The sequence below is a fragment of the Chelonia mydas genome, chromosome 4 (assembly GCF_015237465.2).
Source record: "Chelonia mydas isolate rCheMyd1 chromosome 4, rCheMyd1.pri.v2, whole genome shotgun sequence".
In the NCBI taxonomy this organism is placed as follows: domain Eukaryota; kingdom Metazoa; phylum Chordata; order Testudines; family Cheloniidae; genus Chelonia; species Chelonia mydas.
In genome coordinates this window covers 55,020,641-55,047,171 of record NC_057852.1, presented here as the reverse complement: position 1 = coordinate 55,047,171, position 26,531 = coordinate 55,020,641, and the positions used below count along the sequence as shown (strand labels likewise).

The 26,531-nt window shown below is 38.9% G+C and overlaps 2 protein-coding genes across 9 annotated transcripts in view; one reads left to right on the top strand and one right to left on the bottom strand.

Moving 5' to 3' along the window:
* Positions 1-26,531, bottom strand: part of LOC102947790 (hedgehog interacting protein) — a 97,583-nt gene that overhangs the window by 15,525 nt on the left and 55,527 nt on the right. For all 3 annotated transcript variants that reach the window (XM_007070137.4, XM_043545752.1, XM_043545754.1), the window contains exons 5-11: positions 22,159-22,310; positions 21,141-21,314; positions 18,643-18,786; positions 15,266-15,387; positions 12,544-12,667; positions 11,632-11,762; positions 10,233-10,314 (exon numbers count right to left, since the gene is read on the bottom strand). In XM_007070137.4, coding sequence (XP_007070199.1) covers positions 10,233-10,314; positions 11,632-11,762; positions 12,544-12,667; positions 15,266-15,387; positions 18,643-18,786; positions 21,141-21,314; positions 22,159-22,310 — 929 coding nt within the window. The remainder of the gene's footprint in view (positions 1-10,232; positions 10,315-11,631; positions 11,763-12,543; positions 12,668-15,265; positions 15,388-18,642; positions 18,787-21,140; positions 21,315-22,158; positions 22,311-26,531) is intronic.
* The window catches only part of ANAPC10 (anaphase promoting complex subunit 10), a 248,243-nt gene that overhangs the window by 182,967 nt on the left and 38,745 nt on the right, over positions 1-26,531 (top strand). For 4 of the 6 annotated variants that reach the window (XM_043545765.1, XM_043545759.1, XM_043545761.1 and 1 more), the window contains 2 exons: positions 8,707-8,796; positions 9,670-9,730. In XM_043545765.1, the coding sequence (XP_043401700.1) occupies positions 8,707-8,796; positions 9,670-9,730 (151 nt within the window). Of the gene's footprint in view, positions 1-8,706; positions 8,797-9,621; positions 9,646-9,669; positions 9,731-26,531 lie in introns of those variants that run through there. The other 2 variants (XM_037897337.2, XM_043545762.1) reach the window with 2 other exon arrangements.

Genomic DNA, 26,531 nt, shown 5'->3' with positions numbered 1-26,531 from the left:
TAATGTTGGAGTCTGTTTTTGACGTGTTTTTGAATGTGGTGGAAATCATGTATTTTATATCAACTTAAGCCTGTTTGATCACTTACGCAATTTCAAATATTTCTCTCTGTTGTTGACACTTGTGAATAAAACTCTGATTTTTATTCTAATATTAATTATCAATAAACTTGTACTTGTCATGCTTCATCAATATTGATCACATCACTAGTTACTTGGGCTGGAGTGGAAGGGAAGATGGCAAAATTCACGTTGGCAAAGTGCCTAGTGACCAGATTAATAAAAAGGCAGGTGAAACAAAACCCTGTTATGATTGTTGAGTTGTATATGAAAAATCTTACTAATACTCCTTATGTATATTATGGTAAAGCCCAAAAGCATTCCTCAAGATCAGAGCACTGCTGAACATGTACACACACGAACATATAAGCGAGAGTTCCTGCCCCATAGAACTTACAATTTATGATATTCAAATCTTTAAGGCAAACGTTTTCAGGCACAGAACAATTGTTTTAAACTGGATCCCACAAATGTAAAATTAGTTCTGAACTGACTGAGGGCCTGATCATGCCAACACTTAAGCATGTTTGTAATTTTGCTCACACACGTAGTTCTTCTGTGTCTCCTGACATAGAATATGGAGAATGGGGCAGATATGGAGAATAGATGGGGATCCATAAAGTTATTGACCTACTGTCCCTTCTTGGACTCAGGACCAGATTAAGGTCAGTGACTTCATGCATGTATCATCTACTTCTTCACAATCTCCAAGTTGCAAGACATGGTGGCTGTAATCATGGAGTTACTCACTATCCACATGATGTTCTGTGGGAAAGATTCTTTCACTCCTCCCATTAGTCCCTATAAAACTCTCAAGTGCAGAGCCCAGTAACCTGATTGTGTGTAGGATTTGGCTCCTAGGAAGTCAACCAAAAAAGCTGCTGCTAATGACTATGTAACTAGAATTTTTCAGACTCTATATCTTAAAGAGCTATTTGTATAAACAGTACAGTATTAGATATCTTGCTTGTTAAAGTATACATTCATGAATCTGTGTAATCGTAGATATATGGAGCATGGAATAAAAGCTGCATTTGGTCTCGGGGTACTCATTGTCTGATGAAGGTCTGACATACTCAGCAAATTGAGACATTGGGATAGTAAAATAATTTACATATGCATTACTGTACTAGGAATAGAAGAGCAGCCTCTGTTATTATTTAATGCAAGTTAAGGAATACAAATATAAGCCATGTTTTAATAAAGGAAAATTCACATAAAAATAATCTGTCATTTCATGGCATCCTTAATAAATCTCTTGATAGTTCTACCACATGCAGAAAGTCAGTGATTTAATTGCAATGTGTGTTGCTATTCCACTCAGGCACATGTGGAGCAATACAATTTAGGAGGCAAAATTCAGCTTTCATGTAATTCCACTGAAGCGAATGCCGTGCCATCAAGGGTGAAGTTGGCACAATATTTTTAAAATGCTTGGCGAGTAAAACAAACAAAAGATGCATCTCTGTTCTGGGAATAGGGTATATCCATGCAAATCCTGACTCTGATGTCAAAAGGGTTTCTGATAGTTTCACTGCTTTGTGGATAGGAGAAGATTTCACTTCAATTACATTTCACCCAAAATATTACTTAGTTATTAAAATGATGGACAAACACATATTAATGCAAAATGTATCCTAACTTTGATTTTTTCTAGGGCAAATTGCAAGTGAAAATAAGTTTGTTTCATTATAATTTACTACTTGTCACAGAATAAATATTGCATCTCTTCAGGTACAGTTTCTAAAATAAAAATATACCTTAAGTACTGGGAGACATGCCAGAAGCTCGTTACTTGTCTCCAGATTTACTACATGGGAATAATGTGGAAAAAAACCTCACTGTTCTTAGATTTAAACTCAGCAACCTATAAAATTTATTCTTATATGGTATACTCGTTCATGACCTCTAGTCTTAAGAAATTCTGTCATGTTTGAAAACTAGTCCCTAGTGGAGCCTGTATCAATGTTAATAGCTAAGAGGTCAATGCAACTGCTAAACAGTTTGTATTACTGTCAGGGTGGTCATGAAAACAACACCTGCTGCATGAGCACTTGGCAGCTGGGTCAACAGGCACTGTGGGAATTTATCAATTTAGGGGGCCACTTGCATAACACTTTGACTGATGAATTGGCAAAGACTGGCTTACTGGACTAAAGCTGCTCTATTATGTATGACTTTCTTTGGGATGGCAGAGGAATTGGCTTCCTGCAGGCTCCAGAAAATAGTCAAAAGATAAACTGAATTGTTTTTTCCTTATAAAATGATAAAAAGTGAAAGCTCCTTAATACCCAATGTTAGAAACAGTAAGAAAATGAAAACAAAACCCTTACAGTCAGTGGATTGTGCTATGATTAAAAAAAAACCCTCAGTTTTTCCATAGTGGTTACAAAGGACTTTTTGTGGTGTACTTCTGTAAAGTGAAACTCTCTAGGCTGGTATTTACTAAGAGCTTTAATTTCTCTTTAGTGTCTCTTATGGGAATAGTAACTGCATGTGGCTAGGTAAATGAGATAAGAATTTTGCATTCTAAGACTAAACTAAATATAATTAGACATTAATTCTGACTTTCCATTCTCTTAAATGACTTAGAGGGATAGTAACGTTTTGGATAGAAGGAGATTGTACGGCCCACCTGGGTGGGTTCACCAATAAAATGGCTCATTTTGTTGACAGCTTTAATAAGTGCTTTCAGGGTATATCTCTGAACCATCAAACATAGACTTTTTTTGGAGAATGGGTCTAATACTGTATATTTCTAGTCTCATCTCTCATTAACCAAAATCTTCATAAATGCAACATTTAAACATTATTTTTATATTTTTCTGAAAATGGCAAATTCCTGACATATGAGACAGTTGTATTAAAAGCTATAACAGCTGAAGTTCTTGGGAACAGCGTTCACCTTAGCTTCAAATCGCCTGAATGAGATCAAGTGCCCCAGACACAATCCTTTGTTTGGAATAAATTAATTTGTAAATATTCTTCTGGTATCATAAACCGCAGAAGAGTGTCAAAAAGGAATGCTAAACTGAATGGTACAAGTTTGTAGGGTTAAGCAAGTTTAGGGCCTAGTCCAACTCAAAACAACTCCAGCCTGGCCCAAAGACGCTTTGCAAACATGCTGTAGTCCAGAACTGTGAACACTAATCATAATGCATGGGGAAGTATTCTCCCTTGAAAGTCCATGGAGCACCTGATTAGGTATTAGATACTGCCCTCTTTTTCAAAAATAAACAGGAACTAAGGAATTGCTATACTGGATCAGAACAATTGTCTGTCTAGTTGAATCATGTATTAGACTATGGCAAATACTGGATGATTCAGAGGAAGAAAGGGATTTCCTTAAATGGATTTCTATACCTATGTCTGGTGAGTTTCTTTCTAACCCTAGGCAATGTTTGATTTAGATCCTAAAGCATAAGAGCTTAAGGGTTTGTCTACACTAGCACTTTTGTCGGCAAAACTTTTGTCAGTCAGGGATGTGAAAAAACCAGTCCCCTGACCAATATAAGTTTCACCAACAATAGTGTCGGTGTGGACAGCACTATGTTGGTGGGAGATGATCTCCCACTGACACAACTACCATCGCTCGTTGGGTGTGGTTAAATTATGCTGGTGGGAAAGCTCTCTCCTGCCAGCATAGAGCGGCTACACGAGACCTTATAGCAGCTCAGCTGCAGGGGTACAGCTGTGCTGCTGTAAGGTCCATAATGGAGACATAGCCTAAGAGTTGTTTTCTTTCTCTCTCTCTCTCTCTTTTTTTGCTGGGTGGGGTGGGGGGTGGGCGGGTAGTATCCTTAGCTAGTGTGGTGGTGGTGGTGATGATGATGATACCTACAAAAAACTTGACAATGATTGGGGTGAGAGCACTGCCATTCTTGCTGACCAATATTGCCTCATTGTTTCCTTGTACTCCGGTTTGTCTCCATCTGTTGTCACTTGTCTTCTACTTAGATTATAAACTCTTTGGAGCAGGGATGTTTTTTGTTCTGTGTTTGTACAGCACCTAGCACAACGTGGTCCTGGTCCATGGCTACAATAATACAAACAATGTTATCTCTATACATGTTTGTTTGCTCTTTTGACTCCTGCTCTGTGGCTCAAAAATGTCTTTGGTAGTGAGTTCTATAGGCTAATTGTACATTGTGTAAAATAAACAAAAGTCCTTTTATCAGTTTTAAATCTATTGCCTTTCAGTTTATTTTAATTGAATGTCTCTTGGTTATTGTAATATGAGGGTAAATGGCAGTGCCCAAATGACATACTACAAACCATTCTTTGTTTTATATATATCTCAATATTTCACCTTTTATTAATCTTGTATCTACATCAAATAGTCGTTTTTTTACATCCTCTTTTTATATGTGGAAGTCTTTCCATATGTCTGACCATTTTCATTGCCCTTCTATCATAGCCACTCATCACAATGGTTTCAGAGCACTTTCCACAGTTTAACTTATTAATTATTAATGGTTAATTATTATTATTTTATTTATTATTATTATTAGTAGTAGTATTGTGGTAGTGCCTGTGAGTCCCTGTTATGGATTTAGACCACGTAGTACTAGATGTTGTACAAGCACAGAACATGTTTAAAGATGTTTAATTCAACTGTCCATAATGATGTCTGCAGCTTCCCTTGAGTTAGTTAATTTGAAACCATCAACATGTGAACATAGTTCAAGCGATTCCTTCCAATGTGTTTTATCTAGCACTTGTCATTTGCCAGTGTGCTGACCAAGCACTCCTTTCTTAGGTCCCTCTGGAATTTCTCCCTGTTTTCTCTATTGTTCATTAACCTAAATAACTTTGTCCTCCAGAAATGTTGCCACTTTGCTGATGACCCCTTTTCTCAGATAATCAATTTATAGTGCAGCTTTACTATGGGTCTTTGGGACATCCTACCACTGACTTCTGGTCATACTGAAAATTTGTGCATTTATTCCTACTCCTTATTTTCTATCTTTTCATCAAGTCCTAATCCATGACAACACTTTACTTCTCATATCATGGCAACATATTTTCCTTAATACCCTCTAATTCTAATAGGTTGGAGAGGCATAGTTTTCTTTTATAGGAAATTCTATCTTTAATTACTGTTTTAACTAATATACCTGATGCTGAAGTTTTACTTCTCTGTAAATGCTAGAATCATTCTCCTCTTCCTCTAAGCATGAAGAAAGCACAACATTAGCCTTTCAGTTGCTGATATTAGTGACAGGTAAATCTTTGGGTCCAATTATCTCTTGAAAAGTGCCATTTTAATAAGATTTTTTTAAATTGCCTGTCTCCTTCCTTTTTGTATGGGCGCAGTTATGCCTGACTCTGATATAGGTATACATCCATACTGATAAGTAATACTGACCCACTGTCATTTCAAAGCAGAATAGATCGCAGTGGACTAGCGTACTGTAGTATGGTCCACACAGTTAATGTGCAGCATGCTAGCGCTGTAAATTTACACCCAGGGTACTGTGTGGTAACTGTTCATCTAAATAAAGCCCTAATTTTGATTATGTGCCTATTCTTATATATATTCTTTATCTGAAATCCTATTATCTAATTGGATGCTCTAGCCTCAACCCATCCTTCTTCTAGCAGAGCTGGAATTACTGACCTCTTCTTTCCTATTAGATACCTACTTTATCTTCTGTTATTGACATCTTCACCAGAAGACTCTGCCCAACTGGAGTGCAGCTCAGTATCTGTCAGCTTTCCTCTGATTAGAAGTTTAATTTTACCTGTCTTGATTTTCCTTGCCAGCAATCTCGTTCCACTTTAATTATCTCTTCCATATTAGCCTCTCCCTTCCCTAGTGCCTACAATGTGACCATCTCCTCTGTACACATAATCTCATTTGCACAATGAGATGCTGTAGTTCCCCCTGCCTAGCACATGCAACCAGAGGCATGCGAGAGAAAGATATCATAGAGTCTTGGACTTAAGCCTTCCTAATAATCCAACTTTGACTTCCAGAACCAATCTTGTACACTTCCTTGTGTCATTTATACCAGTATATGACACTGCCACAGGCTCCTCCTCCTCCTTCTAGAAGTTTGTCTAGATGTGTCAGGAAATCTGCACACCACTGTGTGCCTAGTAGGCAACTCTCCAAATGGTTCTCATTGTCTCCGCATACCCAGCTAACAATATTTGACAATAGAATCCTCTATGCTCATAGCAAAAAGAAAAGGAGTACCTGTGGCACCTTAGAGACTAACAAATTTATTTGAGCATAAGCTTTCATGTTAGTCTCTAAGGTGCCACAAGTCCTCCTTTTCTTTTTGTGAATACAGACTAACACGGCTGCTACTCTGAATGCTCATAGCATGTCTCTTTGCCATGTTCCCCAGTCTGTGAGGGGTACCTACTCAGTCTCTTCTATCAGAAATAGAGATTTGACTGTCTATTGCACTTGCAGCCTTTTCCCTTGTGACACTAACTTTGTAAGCTGAAGGATTGTGGCTTCAGGTTCTTTCTGCCTGAAAGTGGCCTCTGCCTAGCAAGTTTGCTATGTTGCCATCCTGTCACAGGCTTAGATCTTCTGCACAGATACACAATCACCAAGTCTCACTCAGGACTCACCAGCTTCAACCAAAATGGACCACTTCAAATAGATCAGATAGAATAACTACTCTCTCAGCTCCTGTTACAGTAAGTTGAATTATCTGATCAGAATTCTGAATGAACCATCTCTGATTTCACTCAGCCTGACTGCCATGTAAGACAATCATACTCTAGAAAGTGAGGTCAGACGACTCCACTGGATATGTTGCTGGATTTTCTCCACACATCCTAATATGAGGGTGGTTTCTTCTGCTGTTGACTAAACAGTCAATTGTGGAAGAATTTTAAAGGAACCACATGGCCTGAGGTTTTGAAATGGGGCTTTGCCGTGGTTGATACTGTACATTTCTTTGTGAGGTCACAATGGTGGGGAAAGTTTTTGTTTGCCAGATGGGGTGGTTATATAATGACTTCTAATTACAGTTAGCAGAGCTAAAACCCTAGATCTCCTCCATATTCAAACTATGAACCTCTACCACTTGGGCTAAAAGAGTAACTTCATTAGTTGGTAGCAGTAGCAGGTAGCTGTGTGGAACTGCTGCTAGGAATCGGGGACAGAACATATTCCTCAGGCAGAGGAAGCTTATTCTGTGCCTCTGAGTTACTCATTTGTAGCCAACACCCACCATTTGGCTATGTTTGTTCATGTGGAACGTTCTCACTGAGCTGATAAACAGAGCTGCTACTTGCTCCATGTTCACATGCCTCCTGAGACCCACTTCTACCAAGGTGCTGACAAGAAACAGCTGATAGATAATTGCAAGATTGAGGGTAACTAGGATAGTCTGTATATCTAACATCTCTTTCACAGCACTGTATTATGAAACATTGTATTATTGAGAGGCAACCATCTTGACAACTTTATTTGTATGGTATGGTCATTTGCCCTACACTTCATCTTAGTTTTGTTTATTTTAGACTTAAAACTCTTGGGACTGGATTACGTGTGTGTGTGTGTGTGTGTGTAAAGCAGCTTGCACAGAGTGGGCACTATCAGAAACAAATGATAAATGATATTTGTATGGAGATGAAAATGTATATACTGAATTATGCATTAGACATTAAATTTTTCAAAGGCTTTGACTTTCTTAAATGCATACCTGATCACCAGTATGCTAGCAACGAATGAAAAACTAATGCTTAAAATGTAATGATGCTCACATGCCAAGATGTTGGACTGAGTCCAGTTCACCTAAAAAAAATCCTACGATGATAGTTAAAAACAAACAACAAACCCTCCTTTGTCCAAGAACTATGTACTTTGCCACAATCCATGTAATTTCAAATGTATGCCAATGTACAAGGACAATGTCTATAGCGCTCAGGTTACTTTCTCCAGTAACCAAACACAAATCTTCCCCCTCTGCCCACACATGAATTAGCTAACCAGGAGCACTGCAATGGGAGGTCTGGTCTTTCAGGTATGTCATTTTGAGACCACCCTACCAGACAAGGCAACAAGAACACAAAGCCAGGGTCAAACAAGGCAGCCCCTTGTAATTGGATACTAATAATGGATTTAAGGTGTAAAATTCACTTAAACCCATATACCAATAGACTAAACAATCAAAATGAGGCTAGCAAGATTTGTGTTGGAAAAAATGTTTTAATACTAGAAAGCATACATAAAACATGCATAATAACCTTGACTGACAGACTGCAGTCACATCTGTTTCCTAAATAATTGCAATATATCTGGGTGGGATACTAATCACAGACCCTTAGAACTATACTGTCACTAGTATACTATAACATAGTTCTAAATGCAATTAATTTATTACTACAGTCACATCATTATCATGTGCTGTACCAACAACAACATTCAGAATTTCAACTCTGATTAGAAGACAAATTGTTCACAGGAGCAGTAAAAAGATGATGAAAATGTGGACTATCTTGATGTGAACAGGAAAACATGTTGAAGTAGATCTAAGCAGCAGGCAGATATGAATGATTCTAATAGCTCACTGAAGGATGGTTGGGTGAAAGTAATTAGTACAACTGGTTCAATGGTTGTTGCCCTGTTTTCTTGTGTTAGCATTGGGTTCAATCTTGTAGCCTGTGTGCATGTTTTTGCAGGATGGAGGTGTAAGACACTTAAGATGGCACAGGCTTGGTCTGATGGAGCTGCTGGTGCCATGGGAAGAAAAGGCCACTTCTCTAACTAAGGTGAGTTCCCTTTAACTGCTTTTCTCCCATTACCCCATTGTATTAAATTAAATGTATTAAAATGTAATGATGCTCATGTGCCAAGATGTTGGACATTGGTGTATGGAAGGGAGGGGTTTTGTGCACAGTTTTCAGATCCCCTATCATTCTCTTGGAAGTAGTTGCATTGTAAAGAACTTGAAATTGGGGTAAAGGGATTTGCTTCTTCATATGTTGACTGGTGTACAGGGTAGTATAGAAAGAACTTGGGCCTATTTTTGTCCATTTGAGTCTGATAATTCCTCATTTTTGATGTACTACTTTTGGTGCTAATTACACCTCGGAAAACCTTTTTGGGTGATTTTAATTTCATCACTGTTTTTATCACAAGTCAGAATAATTTTACTGAGTCTATGGATTTTGTTTTATAAATCATTTGGGTAGGATTTGGGGCCCTGTTAGAAATAGTTGCTGGTTTTTAGGACTTGATACACAATTTGGAGTATTCATTTGGTGGTGGGAAAACAGAAGATCCTTGGTATGGCCTTTGCTTTTCTGGTCACAGATAAATTCTGGGGTGCACTGTTCATTGTACAAACTTACCTGGAGAAGAGGTGGATGACAGCAATTTAACCCATGCATATTACTGTCTGGAGGCAGGGATATCTCTAGAAACCATCGGGCAGATCCTCAGCTGGCATAAATTGTCATAGCTCCATTGAAATCAATGAGAATCTGCCCTCATATGTATTCTTCCTGTGTGTGGGACCTCCAAGGCAGGAGAAAAAAAGGAATGCTTTGGGGAGAAATGTGTATGTTCCTCATATAGTCATTGTCACTGCACAGACCCTTTGAACCAGTTCCGTATGTGAACTACTACATCATTTTGCACAGCACACCCGCTGGCCTTGGGCACCAGTCACTAAGGCACGAAGAATTTGTTGTCCTGAGACTGGTGAGTACTATATATACTCAACTGTAGGCACTTGTGATGCTGAATCTCAGCTGAATCTTCTGTGTGGATCGGTTCAAAAGGTTCTACTGTAAATATGGGAGTCTAGGCTGCCACAAATGTACCCAAATAAGCCCAAAATATGAGCATCTAGGCTGAAGTAGGGTAAGGTCCAGAGATTGAGGAAGATGATATATAGGCTTCCCCTGACAGTTTAAAAAATCATGTCGTAGCATTTAAATTATACTTGATAGTGGTTACTTTTGGTGAGAGTGTGTGTACCAGCTGATGGCTCCTACATCTGCTGCTAGGAAGCCTCCTGAATTGAGAATTTCCCTCAGTTTTTGTTCAAGCATTGCATGACCAGAGCTACGTGGAAAAGTGAAGCATAAATAATTTATTCTGTTTCACAGAGTATTCATTTTATATTTTGCCCAGGTAGTTTTTATTAACCTGCTTATGAACAGATTGATCTAATCTGTGATGTGAATAAAGCAATGCTTACCTTTTGGGGTCAACAATCTTGTAGAGTTTCCCATTGTGAGACTGTGTCATGCTTTTGCTGCTTGATAAAATGTATACCTCACCTGTTAAAGAAATAGATCTGGTAAATTAGTGTTCTTTAATAATATGCTGTACCTCTGACTTACCATCTAGCTCTATTTGCAAGATGGTGAAAACCTCATGAAATAAATATCTTGCATCATTGGAAAATACAATGTAATTTTCCTGTTTGAAAACATGTATGAAACAATTCTTACCAGTTAAAACTAGAAACATGAAACAAACTTTGTCATGCAAATTTAAAACCAAATTCTTCACTTTTAACATTTTATAGAGCTAGTTGAAGATTTCCGAATTTCAAAATTTAGACAAAACTTCAAAATTTGAGTGGGGGGGAAGAAGGGGGTAATTTCATCTGCCCATTCAATAGTTTTACTATTGAAATATGGAGTTATATAAATGTAAATTATTTTTTGTGATGTGAATGTGTGCAATGTATGACAGGCTCTTCGTTATAAAGATGACTAATTGCCTGTGGGCTGTTCTGACAAATATCCATTCCGATTTAAAAACTATATATACTAGAAACACCAAGTTTTTTCCTTTCTAAAGGTGGTGGTGTGTGCATTAATTCATAAAAGCGAAGGAATAGCATCAGCTAGAGCTAGATGCTGTGCAAACATCCTATGTGAAATTGTAGTAAGCACCTCAGTACTGAATTGCAGTCCCATTGCCACCCAAATCCTTGGCATCTATTAAGACATTCCTGCCAGTTGTGTCAATGCGGTTAATGATCTTTTGATGTCAAGAGTGTGAAATCATCAAACTCATTTTTCCTTTACACCAAATTCAGGATTTGAACTCAAGTTTCTAAGGTGAAAGTGTCCTATCCTACTATGGCACTGAACTTCCATAGTTAATTGTTTAAATGAGTGTTGAGAGGCAAATATAAGTCAGTTATTAATTTAAGAAAATCTCTTATTGGTCTTTATGCAAAATCCAGTTAGCATGAATGAGAATTTTAAGTGCTGAAACAGGAGGAATAAATGGCATTTAGATATTTTCAATCTATTATTGGCCTCCCTTTGATGTGTGTCTTATGCTCATGGAACTTAAACTACATTTGTGCCTTTCACTTAAGTTCATACCCCCTGCATTTGTGCACAGATTGAAAATAGGGACCTTCACCCGTTCTGCTACCTCTCCCTGTTGCTTCTTACATAGATGCTAAAGAGTAGGAGGGACGATACTATGGCAATCTTGGTCAAAGAATTAAAAAGAAAAGAAAAGCTATGCTGTAGAGACTGATACAATTAAAGACCTACTATAATACTGTATGGTGCAGCATGTAATTTTGGTAAGATTTATTTTGTAACTTAATAAGAGTTTTTCTACTATACCTAATTCATCTTCACCAAATCCCAAAATGTGACCTGAAAAGAAGCCTCTACATGAACCACTGTTGCCAAGACATAGAGGTTTCTCTTGCCACTGTTTGGTTACAGGACTCTGTTGCAGCGTTAAAAAATTTCTGTAATCAAACACATACAATGCAAACTGTTATATAGCATTTGAAAAGAGAACTTAAAATGTCCAGATAATAAAAGGGAGTTGCAGTAAGTAGTTCCATGAACACTTCTATAAAATTAATCACAATATAGTTTCCCAGCGGGCATTGTACAAACACAATTAATCCTTCTGTCATCCTTACTCACGTTGCTTAGTGTCTATGTGTGGCAGAATTGAGCCCAAAGTATTGTAAATATATATATCCTGAAAATACTTTGTAAAATATTTCTCTTGCACGTAGGTACTAAGCATTTCTCTTGCTTGGTGTGACAGGACTGCACCCATTCATCCAGAAAGCATTACTTTTTCTCCATCATTGATGTTTCCATGAGACCAAGATTCAAAGCTGCTCTGTTAATCAGTTAGACCCCGATCTTGTAAATACTTACACACATGCTTAAATACTTGATCCATTGACGTCAATGAGACTACTCGTGTGCTTAATGTTAAGCATGGGCATAAGTGTTTGGAGGATCAGAGTGGATTAGGGGGTCTCTGAGGAACCTTTGGGATCAATATCTCCATTTTAACCTCCTCCAGAGATCAAGTATGTCACCTCTGCTGCTATTCATTAGAATGCCATGACTCAGAAAGTAGTGGTCCCTATCTTGTTTCCAAACCTGGAGATTTCCCTATGGCATTGCCACACTGCAAGGCTGGCAGAACTACTTTAATATGCAAACATGCAAAATATTATTGTTGCTTTATATGTATCATAACTGAATATATTTTAAGACACCTACCCGTTGCGGTCTCCAAACACATAACTTCCATAAAGTCTCTCAGACTGGCAACCTCGGTATACAAATCCACCGACCAATGGTCCACTACTGAATGGTTTGAATTCTAGAAGTGAAGGCTCGCTTTCTAAAAAGTAACTACCATAGCATTAGATCAAATGCAATTTCATATATTAAAAACAATTATGCAAGTACTGTATGAAGAAAAGTTATTGCCATTTAAATTGCACCAATGTTGAGATGTACAGGATGTATAAGACAGGAAATCGAGCATAAGGGAAACCAGAAAACACCGTCATAAACATAGAGGGACATAGCCTAACCTAAGACTGAGAGAAGAATAGAGCCAAAGGGGTCATATCCTAACTATCCTATTGAAGTTGATGGGAGTCTTGCTATTGACTTTTATATGACTTGAGTTTCACCCACAGAATGGATCTCTTATGCTTCAGCATTATAAATAATAAAGGGGTGATTTAGGAGTTCAAGTCCCATTGACTTTCAACAGGACTTGTGCTTTTGAAAATCTTGCCCAAAGCTTCCTTCTTTTAAGGTCAGTTCCTTAATGCAATAAGCCTGTACTGTTCAGTATCATGCATCAGTATTGCTGACTGTAGTTTCTTATTTAGGCTGAGGCCATTATACTGCTGCTAGGGTTGACAACAGTTAACATGCATTTTTTTCTTGCAGAACTGCACTGTTAAATCATATCAGATAATCTCCTCAACGATGTTATTGTGTAAATGATCCTATATATGCAATTAAACTATATTTAAAGACTACATAGGTTAAAACCAGGCTCAAATTTTGTTACAATTATGTAATTTTAAATCACAGTCAATAGATATTTTTATTTTACATGAATATTGTTGCAGTTGGACTGCCACTTGTAAATCTTTGTTGACTGAATTTCCCAGATTAGATTACGATTTTAAGGGATGAAATTATACAAGGGAGAAAGGGAAATTATGATTTTTTTTTTTTGTTTAAGCAACTGACCACTGCACAAGCTCTGGCAAGTTCTTCTGGACGGTCACAATTCCATGCCACAATATTACTTAGTTTGATCTACGGTAGAGATGCAGTCAAAATTCCGTTGGAACAGTGGTTTACCAAATCCGTTTCAAACCACATTTTTCTTTGGCTTGGCATTCATAAAATGACAACACCAAATATGTGAAATAACTAAAACTGAAGTGACTGTATTACATATGTGGACTACTGTATGAGCCAGCTCAGCTGTTCTACTTTCAAAGTACGGTACAGATTGGGGGAGAAATGGGTATACATAGGTCAGTTTAAAGACCTAGATGGCTTATGTCCCATGAAATTAGGTCAGTCCTTGATACCATACAAGTGACACTGCTTTGAACTTTACCACACTTTACCGCAATGAATTTAGAAGCTGTTAAATGTTCAACATAGGCAGAAGATAGCTCTGAGCTGTGGTCATCTGGCTTTTGTCTGAATTTGCAAGTGTTCTCAGCAAGCATCAGACATTAACATTAAATATAACTCAGATAATTATTTAGCAATAATAGCCCCAAGTCAATAGATTATATCAATTCTTTAAAATCCAAGTTTCCTGATGTACTGTGTGCCATGTTATGACTTGTGAAGTAATATTATATTATACATTTCCAAACTGAACATTTTAACTGAAATTTAAACAGTGTTCAGTAGTTTCCCTATTTGGTTGTTGGAACAGAGTTCCACTCACTGCTAGGGCACCTCCTCCTGGCTGCTTTGGGGATTAGCTCTTTCCAGGTTTTATGCCACCTTCTGCCACTCGCTTGCTTGCTCTGCCACCTCTCTCTCTCTCTCTCTCTCTGTGGCTCAGGGTGCTCTATCTTCATGGCTTCCTGCCGGGTCACTAGAGTCTCGCCTTCCCAGGTATCAAAGTCCCTCCATACACACTATCTCCAGCAGTCTTCTCATCCACTGACCAGATTATGCCAGTTCCCAGTGGCTTCAGGGAACTCAGGCTTGCCCTCTCCTCTGGGTTCCAGCTCAGGGATCCTCTACTCAGCCAAGGGCTGTACCATCTTAAACCTTGCTGCCCTTTCCCTGAATCTTTCCCTACACCCTGTCAATCTAGTTTTCTTTCCTTCCCTCTCTAATGTTCAAAGAGTGGCTACAGGCTCCCTCACTGCAGCCCCTTTTTGATGCCAGCTTCCTTGTTTTATACTAGCCCCACCTGTTCCTTCTCAGCTGGGCTCCATCTTCATTCCGGGGATTTCTGAGGCCACCTAATTCCCCTGACCTGTGGCCTATCTGATTAATTGGCCCCTTCTCAGTCCCATTATCATCTCCTAGGTTAGTATGGGGCAAATACCCCCATCATATTTGTGCTCTGTTGTTTTGCCTCTCATTTAGTCTCCATTACAAGAGGCACATTGCCTAAGACTTAAATTCTGTATCTTAAGAGGTTACATGTGAATGAGTAAGCGTACATTTTCATCACTTCCTGATCTTTCAGAAAATTTTCTTTATGAGCAGTCACATATGGTCACAAACATGTATAACAACAGACCTCATCATTTACATTTTCTTTTCTTTTCTTTCCTTTATTTTCTTGTACTTTGTCTTTCATTGGTTTCCTATTAAGTTTACAATATTCCTTTTTATCTGGTTTTTCCTAGTTTCCTATGGCAATACTACCATATTTATTATTCCATAGACTTTTTGAAGGCTGTTTTTCATAATAGTTTTGGATAAAACTTACCATAGTCTTTCCCCTTTACTATTTGCAAGATTCTTGCTGAAGATCTATTCTTTCCATTTGAGTCTGAGCAAAGTATTGTTAAATTAATATTTACATCTGTTGGGTGGCGATCCACGGCACACCTGTGCATCAAAAAGCATGTTAGAAAAGTCATAAAAGACTAGGGGAAAGCTCCTTATGGACTCTTATTTCTCTACTAATAGAATATCGGTCAAATTTTGGAGGACTATTCTCTTTGTGTTCCGTATATTTTTGTGGAGTATATTATTCACTGTGCCCAGATCACAGAGAAAACAAGTTTGTGTGCATAAGAAAGCGTTCATACTTTTGTGAGGAAAAAACAAAAACAAAACTACAGCTACAAAAACCCCTTATGCCTCATGACACATTCTGTAGAATGGATAGACTTTTTTCCTATTTGTCACCAAGAATTGGGCTCTGCTGAATAATGTTTGAAATTATTGGTACTTTAACTAGCTTTAATTCTGTAAGGCTCATCAAATCTATGCAACTTGATTCTTATTGCATAGGGGTGTTGGACCATAGAAAGGAAGCAAAGAACAACTCCTTTTTTAACCAAATTGAATTTCTTCTGTTTCTCAAAGCATGGCCTTAAATGTTACTGGGCAAGTTTATACTCCATCACTACGTTGGCACAGCTGCCCTGATGCAACTGCACCACTGCAGAGCATCTGGTGAAGACGTACTATGCCAACAGGACAGCGCTCTCCTGTTGGCATAATTACTCCACCTGGGTGAGAAGCGGAAGCTATGTCGGCGGGAGAGCATCTCCTGCCAACATAGTGCTGGTATGGACAGCGCGAAACTTGCATTGTGCAGGGGTAGGGCGTTTTCACACCGCTAAGCACCGTAAGTTATATCAACTGTAGTGTAGACCTGACCTTTAACATTACTGCCCCAATTGCTGAACTACAAATTATGTGAATCCCTCTGTTCTTTGTTATCGTTTAGATTGCACCAGATGTTTCTGTTTGTTTTCTACTTGCCTTTTTTTCTCAGTTAAGAAAAGGTTTCACTTTTTTCCCCCTCAGCCATTCGGAATTGTATTACTCTACACTTCATTTTAAGTTATAGTGGCTAATTGAGTTCTCTTTTCTTTCTTAAAGCTAACAAGATATCTCTCCCATTATTTTAAAAATACTTCTGTTTCTGCCACTTCAAAAGATGATTTATTACTTGAAAATTTTGTGCCTTTTTTCTACCAAATATATTTTTGAACTATGAGAAATCTGTACAAACCTCTGAGGGTTTTAAGCAGCTTGCTGCTGGCTTTATTAGCTGACTTCTGCTGACTCTAGAATTATTGCTATCAAACCATCTAAAATATTTCCTAATATACCATGCCTTAACTCACTCCTTTGTACAAAGGTGTATCAAAAGATTCTTAATATAATACTGAGCATGTATCTAATACTTTAATGTTTGTACAATGGTCTGAAGATGTAATGTTTACACTCCCTGTTCCCCTCCAAAATTACTATCTCCCTTTTCAGATAGGGAATCTGAGGAATAGCTAATTGGTTTGCCCAAGGCCACAGAATAAGTACCTGGCAGAGCTGGGAATATAATATAAAAGTTCCTGCATTTCATCTGCATATTTAGCCAACTAGACTTTGCTGCCTCTGATTGATCTGAACATTAAACAAATGTTCAGATCAAGATGAAATACAGCAAATTTTCAGTATCCTGAAAACAGGCATATCCTCCTTTTTCCTTTCTAAAAATGAATTTAGTGCTCTGGGAAGGGCTTCATTGACAACAATACACTTTCTTTGCTCAGATGGGTACAGCCTGGGCAGCAGCAGTGCAAACTTCTTTAAACTGCCTTATGCATGTGCCTCCATCTCAGTCAGGAAGCAACTACCTGGAAGGGCAAGAAGATATTGTAGTTCAGCTTCTATAGCCCTTCTATAGACCTTGGGGTCTCTGAGGGTGTGAAATAATCTCAAATGTTGCTGGTATTTTTTCTTCTTTAGCCATGCATCTACTAGGCATTGGAGAGACACCACCATTTAAGATGTGCTATTAAAGATACACTAGCTGGCAGCAACTTGTAGTCAAAACAGCCTTGATTTGCAATAGTTCTCTAAAGTTGAAGATCTCCTGTATCCCATTACCATATTTCCAATTTCATACTAGAGAAATGATTGGCCTGCTTACAAAGAACCTGTGCATTTTACTGCTCTGTAGGAACAGGGCTGGATTAACTCTCCTATAGGCCTGGGGCTATTAGATTTTGTGGGGCCCCTGTATACAAGTCTTTTTCTTAATTTAAAACAAAATGATCACAATTATGGCATCGAGGCTATTAACGCTATACTAAACTTGGCTTTTAATTAACATAAAACCATTCTGTGGTTACATTTCAGCCTTAAAACATGTAGAATATAGTTAAGTTAATTCAAAATAGCCTACTTCTTCCCTTAGAACAGCTGTTATATTAGTGTCTTTCTGAGAGGGCGTTTGGGTGCAGGAGGGGGCTCCAGGCTGTGTTGGGGTGCAGGAAAGGGTGAGGGGTGCTGGCTCTGGGAGGGAGGTGCTTACCACAGGCAGCTCCCAGCCGGCGGCGCAGCAGGGCTCAGGCAGGCTGCCTGCATGCCATGTTCCCATGCTGCTCTCAGAAGTGGCCGGCTGCTGGCACGTCTCTGTGGCCCCTGGTGGGGGGGGGGGAAGAGCGTGTCTCCGTGCGCTGTCCCTGCCCTCAGCACTGCCCCCGCAGCTCCCATTGCAGTGCACGGAGACACGCTCTCCCCCCTCCCCCCGGGGCTGCAGAGACGTGCCAGCAGCCGGCCGCTTCTGGGAGTGGCATGGGAACACGGCATGCAGGCAGCCTGCCTTAGCCCTGCTGCACCACTGGACTTTTAGTGGCACGGAGATTGTGATTGACTGGCAGAGGCTCCAGGATCGACCTGTCGATCGTGATTGACAGGTTGGTGACCACTGAATTGTACAGAATTTTGGATTTATTTTTGTGGGGTCCCGTCCTTAGCCCGAGGCCCTGGGCTGCAGCCCCTGAAGACCCTGTGTTAATCCAGCCCTGAGTAGGAAATCTAGTTACAAAACTATGGTCCCAGCCTGGCCTGATGGATGTGGTGCAAAGGCCCAATCTCAAAGAGGTGTTGTTCAAGATTCTGTGACATATTCTTTCCAATTCTTTTTTTTTTTTTTTTGGGGTGCTAAAACCCTAACTCTATGAGCGGATTTCTGTCCTCTGATGTCTGTCGCTCCTGTTGGTTTCAATAGAAACATGTATAAAACATCTGAGAGCAGAATATGTCCTAGAATTAGCAAGCCTAAGAAGCACCTGGATCACAACAGTGTTTGCTCCTCAACAATGACAAATATAACTTACGTACCTGCCTGGATTGTGGAGTCCATGTGCAAAAATTTCAGGAGGCTGATTGGTGCTGTTAAAGTGTGGGTTGCTTCGTGGTATGGAATAAGGAACATTGCACAAATCAGTATCTACATCCAGACGTAATACAGAACCTGTAAAGTCGCTGAGAAAGTTGGAGGATAACATAATTGACTTTAAAAAGTACTTCAGCTGATATATTTAATCTATATAGTACTACAATGAAGCAATAAAGGGAACCACTTATTTCATTGAGCCATATGTAGATTACTTTTAAGGAACATAGGAATCATAGGGAGTGCCATCCCTGAACTGATCAATGGGTCATCTAGTTCATTATCCTGTCTCTGGCAGGATTATGTTTATAAGGAGGTACTTAGTGCTCCTTTATGAAACAACTTGCCAATAGGGGAACTTCCTTCAAACCCTGACAATTGGTTTATGCCCTGGAACATGAGGGTTTACATCCCTCTTATGTTTAATCCTCTCTAAGGTAACTGTGGATGTACTCATTATATAGCAATATAATGTGTGTGTTTGTGTATTTAATATGGTTTTAAATCGTGTTCTTGGATTCAAGAATGATATCTAGTGGGAGTGAGCTCCAAAGGTTAATTGTGGCTTATGTAAAAAATAAAAGTTCTTTCATACTTTGAATGGAGCTTTGATAGGAAATGTTGAAGCTAGTAGTGAACAGAATTCTTTTGTCACAAGGAATAGAACAAGGCAAAAACATTTTCTCATAGTGTTCATGATGGGGTGGGAAAAGGATAACTCAACTTTATATTATACTATCAAAATGTCTTTTCAAAAACATGCATCAACTAAATATTTAAATTAATTGCTTTCTGTCCTTCCCCATATCCAATCCTCAATCTGTTTCAGTCTTCCATTATTGTATGTACATTTAAAATAAAATGTTGGAATTATTCTTCAGTTTTGCCACTGATAATATGCTTATTGCAAAAGCTACAGAACATCTGCTTGTCTATGAGTGGTGATGAGGCCTCTGAGTGTAGCATCTCCTGTCAGTTAATGAGGGAAGATCTCTCCATCTGGACTCATACATTAATTATTCTAAATGACAAAGCAAGTGTTATTCCAACTGGAGTTTAGCACAATGAACCAGGGACAAGTAGATGGACAAAGCTGTAGGGGCAGCACCCGAAATAGGATTGCTTCATTTGCTATCTGGATGCTTTTCTGGTTGTTGCAGGGCCATGATTTACCTCGGTATGTGTCTGTAACCTTTTTTACAGCACATTTGCTTCTTTAAATTGGCCTGTTTGGAAAAAAATTATTTAGGAGAGGGAGCCTTTGTTATGTTTAAATTAGGGCCGTCAATTAATTGCAGTTAACACATGCGATTAACTCAAAACAGATTAATGGTTGTTTTTTTTTTAATGAGTGTTAATAGCACACCTCTGGAGACGGGACTTGGCGGCAGCCGGGCGGGGAGTGAGGCACAGCCTATGGCAGCGAGCAGGAGGCGACCAGGGACAAGAGACTTCGGAATGAGGGTTGGCCTTAGGGGTGGGTGAGGGGGGCCATTCTGTGTTCTGGGAGAGCTGTCCTGCTCCACTGCTCCTCCTGCCCCCACCACCCCACCACTCCATGGAGCCGCCCCCGGCCAAGCTGCTCTGGACCAGGAGCCTGCCTCCTGTCAGCTGCGCAGTCAGGGGTGCTGGTGGGGGAGGCAGGGGGCTGATGTCGGGGTGTCCCCCTTCCTCTACCCATGTACCAAGTTGCTGCTGAGCTGGGGTCAGGGAACGGGGGGAGCCTGCCTTGTGCTGCTGCTAGCTCAAGAGTGAGAGCTGCTGACAGCAGCTGCTGCTGGCTGAAAAAGTGTTCAGGCTCTTGAATGTTCTGCTTAAAGAGAGAGCACTCCCCCCACACATATACACACACTTCCCCCCCCACACATACACCCACACTTCCCCCCAACACACACACAGAGTCTGTTTTGTTTATCTTTTTACAGTGCAAATGTTTGTAATAAAAATAATATAAAGTGAGCACTGTACACTTTGTATTCTGTGCTGTAATTGAAATCAACATACTTGAAAATGTAGAAAACATCCAAAAATATTTAAATAAATGGTATTCTATTAGTGTTTAACAATGCAGTTAAAACTGCAATTAATTGGGACTATTTTTTTAATCTTCTGATTAATTGTGATTAATTTTTTTAATTGTTTGACAGCCCTAGTTTAAATCTAATCACAACTGCTGGTGACAGATAATTAAATGCTTTGATAACACACATGTATGAAAAGATTTATTTCAGCTGCAAGAATGTACTGAGACTATTTGCTTAACTCATGCTCCGAAGTCAATGATGCTTAGTATCATGAGTAAGGTGAGCAGGGTTTGTCCCTCTGTGTTTGTGGTGACTGGTCACAACACTGGGGGAACTCAAATGTCTGACCCTAATTATTGTTGAAAGGCAGAAGACAAATAATTAAGAAAAAGGAATCTATCCATTGGCAGGTTTTGTACCTTAAACCATCCATCTCCTCCATATCATCTAGAGTGATCATTCCATCACCAAGGAAAATGTATAAGAAGCCATCTGGGCCAAACAGAAGCTGTCCTCCTAGATGTTTTCGGTGTAGCTCTGCTACTTCTAGAAACACTGTTGCTGTTCTCATATCAACCTGGTGTGGATTTTTCCTGTGGTATGAAGATATAAAAATAGACTCATAGACTCAAAGGTCAGAAGGGACCATCATGATCATCTAGTCTGAGCTCCTGAACATTGCAGGCGACAGAACCTCACCCACCTACTCCTGTAATAAACTCCTAACCTCTGGCTGAGCTACTGAAGTCCTCAAATCATGGTTTAAAGACTTCAAGTTACAGAGAATTCACCATTTACGTTAGTTTAAACCTGCAAGTGACAAATGCCCCATACTGCGAACCTCCCTGCCCCCAACTCCCAGAGTCTCTGTCTATCTGACCCAGGGAAATATTCCTTTCTGACCCTTTCTGACAATATGGAGATCAGTTAGATCCCGAGCGTATGGGCAAGACCCACAGCCAGACACCTGGGAAAGAATTCTCTGTGGTAACCCAGATCCCTCCCCATCTCGTGTCCCATCACGAGCCAATTGGAGATACTTGCTGCTAGCAGCCACTGATCGGCTACATGCCGTTCTTGATTTCCTATTTTTAACAATAAACTTAAATTCAGTCAAATGACAGAACAGCTATTGTAACTCTACAGTAAAACATCAAACAATTTCACAGAAATCGCTGTCACAAAAGATATTACACAGGATAATTTGGGAACAACTGTAATAAAAATGATAATTGAAAGTGTATTAAAAAACAGAATGAGGCAATATACTCACTGCTGTTTCAAAACTATTGCTTGAAATTAACCCAGTGGTACTTCCTGAAGGTACCTAAATATACCCATTGTAAATGTTACGGTTCATTTCAAAAATAAGGACTACCAAAGAGAGAAGAGTGCTGAACAGCATAATGTTTTTGATTTTTTGACTTTTAATGGTACCTGGATACTGTGTATTCTACGACCCTAAGGATGTGGTCATGAGGTCCAATGGCCCACCGTTCTTGGTTGGTGGTATAAGACACATACAGCTTTCCATTTTTCTTATAATTGGGATGGAATGCAAGGCTTAACAGTCCTCTTTCATCTCCTCCCTGCAGTCAAATGAAAAACACAAAGAATTGTGAAGTTAATTATGTTCTTTATTGTGTTTCAGCTGGAACCCCAAAAAAGTCTTTCTTATGGATAATCTTTGCCCAAACTCTTTTCTTTCTTCCTTGACTACTGCACAAAAAGGATTATAAAACATTTCACTTTCAGCTACTCTTTAAGAGTTAGAACAAGACAATTGTCTTGTGTCGTTATCTATGCACAAGACTCTTATACCACTTTTGTGGAGTGATTTGTGTATGTAATCTCTGGGAAGCCATGAAGACCAGTTTAAGTGCTGTGAAGAATTCTTTGCTGGGTTACTAGGTTGCTTGTAGTTCGTAGAAGACAAATAAAAAGGTCTGTAATCAGCAGTCACTTCTAATCCAAGTATCCAAAACCTAAAACACAGTGTTGGCTGCCAACTCCCACTGTCTTGGCAATATGTTTAGAAAACAGTTAAATTGCTTGTGTAATATGTAAACCTTTGTTTTACCCTGGAGGCAGCTACATTAGTTGTCACAACTATGGTGGTCTGTTCATCATAGCTAGCGTACTGTAGGTAATAAGCAGCCTCGGTCTCTCTGCATAGAAACCATAGTTTTATATGTGGCCTTTCAGTGGAAAGGTTTTTGTTATTCTTAAAAATAAAAATAGAAAATCTCCAAACAACTTTTCTTGTTGTTATGATTACCTCCAAGATTAGTACAGTTATATGTTATGCATCAAATCTATATAATATACTGTGACAATGCAAATACCAGTGTACTTAAATAGAAGGCAATTTAATCTTCTGGCTTCTAAAAATATATGTAATTTACCATGGCTTAAATTTCATTTTGCTGTATTTAAATAAAAAGAGCATATAGATTTGTTTTACCCTTTTAGGTAATATACGGTCATTTGCAGAAGAGCACATAAATAAACAGAATATTTTAATCAATGGTTCAAATTCAATTCATATGTGACTGTTTACATCATGGCTATTTGGTAGCTTAGGTCAGGATTCTTCAGACTTTCAGAGCTGGTAATAGGAAATGTTTTGTGATCTTCCCCCCAAGACTTTAAACCCCATTCAAATGCAGGCAAAAATTTTTGTAACCATAACCACACCTGTGATAACTGAATATGAAGTTCTAAATTAAAAGGAGTGTGAAATCTTTTAAATACACTTGCAATTCAGTGCTATGGATGAGTCTCCCTTGGCTGCTGCGATATGTCCAACAGGAGGCCTCGTTCGGAAAATGCACAGTTTACATTTGTTTTCACCTGAGAGATTCCGATACTTTGTTTTTATCACAACCACTGAAGAGAAACCTGACTTAAAGAAACAAGGATGAAAGTAGGATGAGAGCTTTAATAGTTTGTACAACTAAAGCTGGATCCTTCTATTTCAGAGGCAGCCAAAATCAGCTGAATTTTTGGCTAGAGAAAGTCAGCTACGTGATGTTGTCAGAAGAGAAGTCTGCCCCTTTGTCTTGCAGTGGCCTAGTCAGTGCTACTGAGTTATCTGCATCATAGACAAAGGGGTTGGTAATCCACCCTTTTCTCTTTCGTGGTTCATCAAAAACATAGTCCTGAAGCTGGGTCTGAATTTATTTTAGATTCTGATTTGAGTTCCTGAGAGTTTTGACCAGGTTACCTTGATAAAGTCTGAAACAGAAGGCTAATCTGAGTTTCTTTTTTTACAAACTAGAGGGCATAGATTTCCAAATTTTCTGATACATGATTCTACCCTGTTGTGCGTAGACACTCCCGTTCTTCCTTTGGAGAGAAGAATCAGCTCATTTAGATGCTCAAAGATGGCAACTCAAATTGAAGCCTACCACCCAAGGTGAATTATTGAAGACATCAGCAAGGGTGATTGATGATCATTCTTCTCCTAATTTGAAGATTCTGCTTAGCTCTCATAAAATAAAATGCTATCTCCCCTCAGTGTGAAATAGGAGTTGCTGGTGAAAGATCATCACAGAATAGGACAAACAGAAAATTGAGTGGAGAGGTTTTAATGAAGTTCACTGCTTCAACAGCTTCATGAAGGATCTAGCACAGATTTCCAGGCATTTTCTTAGCAACAAGAAATTGGTGGTGTATGAAACACTGAAGCTATGAGGCACTGTGTGTGGTGTTTTGCATCCATGTGACCAGACTGCTATTCTTTCTTGTCATTGCTTTGGCATTGTTCCCACAAATGGCAATACATGGCTTTCACTGAATGTGGAAAACTTTTATTGTCTCAGATAAGCAGTCTCTTGTTTATCCTGTCCCAACTTTACAAATTGGTAAGTTGCCTTCAACAGAACCTCAAGAAACATCTCTTTCAAATGCCAGAACCTCTGCAGCACCAGAGACATCAGTTGACTTATCAGGTTGAATTGTTAAGTATTTGCTTTTCCTGGCTTTGGAAAGCAATTGCTCTCAGATGTTCAGCCATGCCACTAATACAGTATGAAATAGCATTATTTGACGAAACTACTGTTTCAAATTTGGTAGCTGCTCTAGGTCCTATATCTTTTGAAACCATACCTACTGTGCATATAAGGATACAGTTTTCTGCAATGGTATGCACTTTATGTTGTTGAATAGGTCGGTAGAGATACCAGATAAAATCTTGGTAGGGAGTTCATTTTGACACTGTGAATCAGAGTAATCAAGTCTTGCTGATTTTTTTTTTCAAGGCTTCAAGTTTTCTCTCTCTCTCTCTCTCAAAAAAAATCTGTTTTCTTTTTCAGTAATGGATTTTTGGTTTCCAAACTCTACAGCAACCCCTCAGGCTTCATACTCTTGGCAACTGGCAATTTGAGAGCATGATGCGCATTTGTCAAGCCAACTGACACAATAAGAAATGTAATGGATAGTTTATTTCCACATTTTACTTTTTCTTTTAGTCGTCATTGAACTAACTTGCCACCATCCTTTTCCTGAAACAGTCTAGCTTTCTGAATCACCCCTAGGCTGCAACTGATCTCCAACAAAGTCGGGATGACACATGCAAGTTTATCTGAAGCTCAGCAGTATTTTCAGGCATTAGCCATTGACACCTTTTGTTGGCAGTCTCAGCAGGGAGTCCATGAAATATGAAACTACTCTCTGATCCCTTTGAAGGCGTATCCAAAACAAGGTGAAATGTATTGGCAGAACATAACAAAAAAGCTGGCACTGCACTTTCTGTGCAGTTCTGGAGACTGATTGAGAACTCCTTTTGCTGGTAATTCATCACTTTTCGCCAGCAATATATTTGTTTTAAAAATAGTTTTTTCTATCAATTTGAAATGTTGGGCCAGCTCCTTAGCTTCAGCCAAGGAGTGCTTGGTGACCCTTGTGGGGAGTAGGTTGGATGTAGTGATACTATAAAGAGGAAAAAATGAAAAAAAATCACATGTTGTTAAAAATCAGTTCAGTTTAAACTGGGACCAGACATTAAAATACCTTCATGACAAAGGCATGGTTATTGCATGATGTCACTACATGGCAAGGTATCTGGGTTCCTTATCTTAATATGTGTGGATTTCTTTTAAGTGTAACCTTAACTCAAAATTCATGGGTTTGCAATACTCGATTTTAGATAAATTACAACATCCCTTTAATGTGTTTTATCCCTAAGTTACTGATCAGTATTCTCAACTAACTCCACCTTAATGTAAATTTGTCTGGAAATTGACAGTTGTTCTCCAATATTTTGAATCACTGGGATTAAAGATTCTTAATTCAGTTGCGCCCACGTTAAACTGGAATAACTCCACTGACTTCAGCTGTGTTGCTTCAGCAGTAATGAGAGGATTAAAAGAGCAGTAAGAAAGTATTTTTGTCTCAAGTCAGTGGCTACAACCTTGAGAACACACACAAGGAGCAGAGTTTTTGAGAAAGAATGTGTATCTATTTAACTTAGGTAAAATCAGTGAGGTTTTAAGGGCGACCACTGTAACTGTTAACCCAACAAGTTACCTAAGCAACTTCCTGAAGCGTGCAAAATTGGACTCTTTTATATATTTTCAAGTCATTTGTCTAGTGTAATTGTAAACAATTCCAGTAATAAAGTTACAAACGCTTCCTTTGAAAAAATATGCCATAATCCAGTTAATTTTACGGGGGTGAAATAGTATTCTGTGTTCGTGTTTAACAAACTTGTGGTCTGGACTATCCCAATTTAACAATTAACAGCATTTAACAGCATTAACAGCAATTAACAGTTGGCAATTAACAGCATCTTTTCACTTAAAGAAAAT